The sequence below is a fragment of the Cicer arietinum genome, chromosome 7, assembly GCF_000331145.2.
Source record: "Cicer arietinum cultivar CDC Frontier isolate Library 1 chromosome 7, Cicar.CDCFrontier_v2.0, whole genome shotgun sequence".
Lineage (NCBI taxonomy): Eukaryota > Viridiplantae > Streptophyta > Magnoliopsida > Fabales > Fabaceae > Cicer > Cicer arietinum.
The window spans coordinates 10015648-10021584 of NC_021166.2; the positions used below are offsets into that span (position 1 = coordinate 10015648).

Here is a 5937-nt window from a genome sequence, read left to right on the forward strand (position 1 = left end):
ACATTGATGACTTTGTATATTTTGATTTTAAAAGAACGAAATCTATCACAATTAATATTTTAAACAATAATCTAACTTAGAATCTGTTGATTAGTAAAAGAAATTAATTAGTTGCAACATTAAAAAGGAAGATAGGAAACATGAATAAATAGTAACTTCTCATAAACAGAAACAATGAATGATAACTCTGCAATTATGGTCGATAATGGTTGTGATAAGTAGGAGTCTAGGTTAAGGGTATGTATGAATGAGTTTTTGTTGCCAATGCACACAACAAGCAAAGAGAAAGCACATCATTAAGATCGGGTTCAGCCTGTAGTATCACTGCCACGTGTACACGTAAATAAATGATTTTAGCAAGATAGAATAGGCCCAAACCCGAAAACCTCGCCCAGTGATGACGTGTACAGGTAACCGCAGCCTCCCTATATAAACCTTCACCTTTTTTTTCTTCGTTCTCATCCATTTCTCTCTATTCTCTTCTTCACCATTTCCACCGATTTACTTTCAGACACTCACTCTCCGATTCTCTCACACAATCTTTAGGGTTTCATCTTCTCCTCGATCTTCTTCTTTTCGTTTCTTTTTCATTTCTCACTGTGTCGCAGTCTCGATTTAGAATATTCTATTTCTTCTCCTGTCTTGGCTCGAGATCCGGGCCAAGCACAGAAGAATCAAGTTCTGATTTGCATTTCGCAACTGCCGGTTCGTATTATTTTCCGCTATTTCTATTTCGTGCGTTTCGTGTGATATTTTTATTTGATTTGGATTTTGTTTTGTGGCGAGAGTGTGATGTGATGGTTTGGCTTTGTTTTTAAAGTGATATATTCTATGATATTTGTTATTTCTTGCAGTTTCTTTTAAATAATATATTGGCTTCGTTTGTAATTGAATGAGATTTTAATTTCGTTAGGAATTTGAACTGTTTCTAAACTGAAGTTTTTGTCAACGTAACATTGTCCTTTGGTGTTTTATGCTGTTATTGATGAGTTAGTATGGTATTGATAGGTGAACGTGTTTGTATTGTTGGTCTGTTTTGGTTCTCTTCGTGAAAATGGCGTCCAACGAGGGATTTCTGACTGATGGACAGAGGGAAATGTTGAAAATTGCTAGTCAAAATGCTGAGAATCTGTCGTCATCACCGAAGTCACCATCGTCCTTACTTTCTGATCATCACATCAAAGCCCCTGCTGGTGGTAAGGCTCAAACTGCTGGGATAGCTGTGAGGCATGTCCGACGGTCGCACTCTGGAAAGTATGGGCGGGCGAAGAAGGGTGAGTTGTGTCCTGCAGATATTTTATTTTGAATGGATTGTCTATGCTATAAACTTTATTTCTTTTAGGTTACTATGCTGTAGCATCTTGATTTCTTTTATTTGTGCTTAGGCCATTGGATTTCTTGAGATGGCTTTAGAAGAAAGACGTTTGAGAGGGAATTTTTAATATATACATTTAGACGAATAGGTGATTGATTAGGATCTATGACTAAATAGTGTATCGCGGCTATTTAATATATTCATTTCTGTTATATTAGATATATATGTTCATAGCGGAATTTAATATATATTTATTCATTTCTGTATAGTGGTTATTTGACAATATTTTGTATTAAATAGCGTTTTGCATAACAATAACATTTTGTTCAAATTTCGCTGGTATAGCGTCGTTATAGCAGCTATTTGACAACAACACTCAATAACATGACACATACACCAATAATAATTTGAGAAAAAGGAAAGTGGTTGTATGTACACACGAGCGTCATGACTGTTAGACACTCAAACACGCCTTTCATCATTTCGATAATAAGTGTCAGTGCTCTACATATTAGGATCTTTGAAGCTTTTGTGGGACTAATTTTATTGCTAGTATTAAAAAAATTAACTATTACTTTAGTGTCTTATGCCGCTAATGGTTTATTCTTTTTGCGATGGAAAATTATTAGATTAAATGTTTGCTTAGTAATATTTCTGATTATTGTGGAATTACTTAATATGATTTAGAGCCTCCCCAATCTATAGGTACTTAGGTAGAAGTGTTATCCATACAGGTGGATTCCACTTTTGTGGTTAATAATTGATAATTGATATATATATATATATATATATATAATGGTGATTGGTGAATGAACAAAGGTGGAAAATCATTTACTAATTCTTAAAGCAAAGCTATGTATCTGCTTAGTTAACTATTACGAATAAAATGTTTTTTGCTTCCATGGTGCCAATCTTATTGATCATGAGGCACCAAAGTAGACATCAATGCAAAACAATGCTGAAACTTCATTTCTTTCCTTTCCTTTCTCCAAAATTTGGGGATAATGTGATTTTTCTTTATGGATGAGCTAATGTGATTGTGTTATCAATTATCATAAGTTGTATTTTTATACATTGTTTATCTCGTGGATACAGATGGTGCTGGTGGTAAGGGCACCTGGGGAAAATTGATGGACACAGATGTTGATTCTCACATAGACCGCAATGATCCAAATTATGACAGTGGCGAGGTAAAGTATTTTTGCTAGTTTTGTTGGCAGTTTCTAACAACATTTATCATGTGACACTAGCTGCTTGAAAATTTGATACGGCGCTTGCTTTAGCAGTAGGTTGTAGTCTGTTTTTCCGCTTTTCATTTATTTATTTATTTATTGTTAACTCGCTCTGTATTTGTTGCCTGCTTTATTTTCCTCTCTATCTTTTCATGTGGCTTTATTGTAAAGGAATTACATAAATGAGCACATAACATGTACCTGTTTGCGTACTTTTTCTATTTATAGGAACCCTATCAGCTGGTTGGATCTACTGTTACTGACCCCTTGGATGAATTCAAGAAAGCAGTGGTATCTCTCATAGAAGAATACTTCAGTAATGGGGATGTAGATTTGGCAGCATCTGATCTCAGAGAACTTGGCTCAAGTGAATATTATCCATACTTCATTAAGCGACTTGTTTCCATGGCAATGGACAGGCATGATAAGGAGAAAGAAATGGCTTCTGTTCTGCTTTCAGCATTGTATGCTGATGTCATTAGTCCCACACAGATTAGGGATGGATTTTTTATGCTTATTGAATCTGCTGATGATCTTGCAGTGGATATCCTGGATGCAGTTGACATCCTTGCTTTATTCCTGGCACGTGCTGTTGTTGATGACATTCTTCCTCCAGCCTTTCTTGCAAGAGCAAGGAAGGCTCTTCCAGAATCTTCCAAGGGAGTTCAGGTAATCCAGACTGCTGAGAAGAGTTATCTCTCAGCTCCACACCATGCAGAACTTGTGGAAAGACGATGGGGTGGTAGCACTCACATTACTGTTGAAGAAGTGAAGAAAAAGATTGCTGATTTACTTCGAGAATATGTGGATAGCGGTGAGACACTTGAAGCCTGTAGATGCATACGTGAGTTGGGAGTTTCTTTCTTCCATCACGAGGTTGTGAAGAAGGCTATGGTACTTGCCATGGAGATTCCTTCTGCAGAACCTCTACTGTTGAAGCTATTAAAAGAAGCAGCCGAAGAAGGACTAGTAAGTTCCAGCCAAATGGTGAAAGGGTTTTCCCGATTGGCAGAAGGTCTAGATGATCTTGCTCTTGATATTCCATCAGCTAAAGTCTTATTTCAGTCATTTGTCCCCAAAGCAATCTCTGAAGGATGGCTTGATGCTTCCTTTACCAATCCAGCTGGTGAAGATGGGGATTACCAAGTTGAAGATGAGAAAGTGAGGAAGTACAAAAAGGAAGTTGTGACTATAATTCATGAGTATTTTCACTCTGATGACATTCCTGAACTCATTCGAAGTCTAGAAGATCTTGGAGTTCCCGAGTATAACTCAATATTTTTGAAGAAGCTAATAACACTTGCAATGGACCGAAAGAACAGAGAAAAGGAAATGGCATCTGTTTTGCTATCTGCACTTCATATAGAGATATTCTCAACGGAGGATATAGTTAATGGTTTTGTCTTGCTTCTGGAAAATGCAGAAGATACAACACTGGATATACTGGATGCTTCAAAAGAACTTGCTCTTTTCTTAGCTCGGGCTGTGATTGATGATGTACTTGCCCCATTGAACTTGGAGGAAATTGGCAGCAGGCTACCACCAAAGGGCAGTGGTAGTGAAACTGTGCGTATGGCTCGAACACTCATTGCTGCTCGTCACGCGGGTGAAAGGCTTTTGAGATGCTGGGGTGGGGGAACTGGATGGGCTGTGGAGGATGCTAAGGACAAGATCATGAAGCTCTTGGAGGAGTACGAAAGTGGTGGGGTTGTCAGTGAAGCATGCCAATGTATTCGCGACTTGGGTATGCCTTTCTTCAACCACGAGGTAGTGAAGAAAGCCTTGGTTATGGCCATGGAGAAGAAGAATGATAGGATGCTAGATCTGCTGCAGGAGTGCTTTAGTGAAGGCTTAATCACCATCAATCAGATGACTAAAGGATTCACTCGAATTAATGATGGTCTTGATGATTTGGCTCTGGACATCCCAAACGCAAAGGAAAAATTTGCTTTCTATGTGGAGTATGCCCAGACGAAGGGCTGGCTTCTACCATCATTTGATTCCTCTGCCTCAGATGTGTAAACTTACCCAGGGCTGCAGCCTTGAGGATGGCATAGATATTCATTGTTTCTCCTGTGTATGTTGCCCTCCCATTGAAGATGGATAAACTGGGATGCTTTGACATGATCCTTTTTATTTGGTCTGTTACTTGACATTTTTCTTTTAGAATCATATCTCACTGGGATTCCTGTTATCTCAGTCGTTGTATAAAGTCGGTCTTACTTCATTTACAGCTTTTCAGGATGATGTTCCATCAAGAGTTAGTTGTCTTTTTAACATGGACTCTTTTGATGAATGGTTTTGGTGCACTTTTATTTTTACACCAATGGTAAGAGTTTGAAAGATATATCAGTGGCTGGCATTTATAAGGCGTAGATAAGTGAAATTCGAAGGATACACTTTTAATCCTTTTTCTTACTACCTAATATAAAAACAATTTAAATAATGAAAAAGGACAATTTTTTATTTTGGTCTTAAAATGTATTAACTCTCTCGATCTACCATATAGAGTGTACGTTTGGATCACAGTCAAGTATTTTGGATCTCAATTAATTCAAGGAATTAGTCTTTATAGTTTCACATTGGAAATACTGAAAAGATAGAATGCAAAGACTATTTCCAAATACATGGATACTAGTGAATTTTACCCAAGTGAAAATTTTACCTCCTCTTAGCAATTATGCCTCTACCTCACAAGTTTTTCAGAAAATTTAGATATGCCCAACTTTTTTAAAGGGAAAATTAAATTTTCTCCTGTCTTCATGAGATTTAAATTGTGTTTCAGAAATTTTTAATTTTTTTTTTGCAATATATTATATTTAAGGAAACTCAATTTAATTTTTGATACAATCTTAAATTTGCATGTCCTTGAGAAAAATATTGTTGTGTATGTGTTTTGGAGAATTTCAACTAAATTTTACGATTTTATTTTTCTTTTGAAGAAAAGGGATGTTTTCTGAAAAAAGATAATAGGTGTTTTTCGCGGAATAATGGGTTAAGTGTTTAATTGCAGTGAAATAAAAAAGGGTTACAAGTATAATTAATGAGGTATGAGTTAAAATCTTCTCATGGGATGATTGTACATGTCAATTGGACACCTTGAGAAAATCTAGTTGGACTTGGATCTACAAAGTTTGAATTTTGATTCTTGTCTGTTTTGGAGAATTGTTTTGTCTGCATAAGTTTTTCTTAACATTTGTTTAAAAGATGAATGTTGTACTAATCATATAGGTAGGTAGTTGATTGTAAATTAGTGTTTAAACGTTCATTTAAAATTATAATAAATACCGATAATATTTTTTATAATAATTTTATTGATATTTACAATTGAGACAATAACTCAATCAAAGTTAATTGAATAAAAATAAATCGAATATATATATATATATA

The 5937-nt window shown here is 35.9% G+C and overlaps 1 protein-coding gene across 1 annotated transcript; it reads left to right on the forward strand.

The window, feature by feature from the left end:
* The first annotated feature begins 435 nt into the window (after nt 1–435).
* LOC101495970 (MA3 DOMAIN-CONTAINING TRANSLATION REGULATORY FACTOR 1-like) lies at nt 436–4843 on the forward strand. Its single transcript, XM_004515788.4, has 4 exons — nt 436–705; nt 1009–1274; nt 2411–2505; nt 2776–4843. Exons 2-4 carry the CDS (start codon nt 1055–1057, stop codon nt 4567–4569), a joined length of 2109 nt encoding a protein of 702 aa, XP_004515845.1. The 5' UTR covers nt 436–705; nt 1009–1054; the 3' UTR covers nt 4570–4843.
* Nucleotides 4844–5937: the final 1094 nt, after the last annotated feature.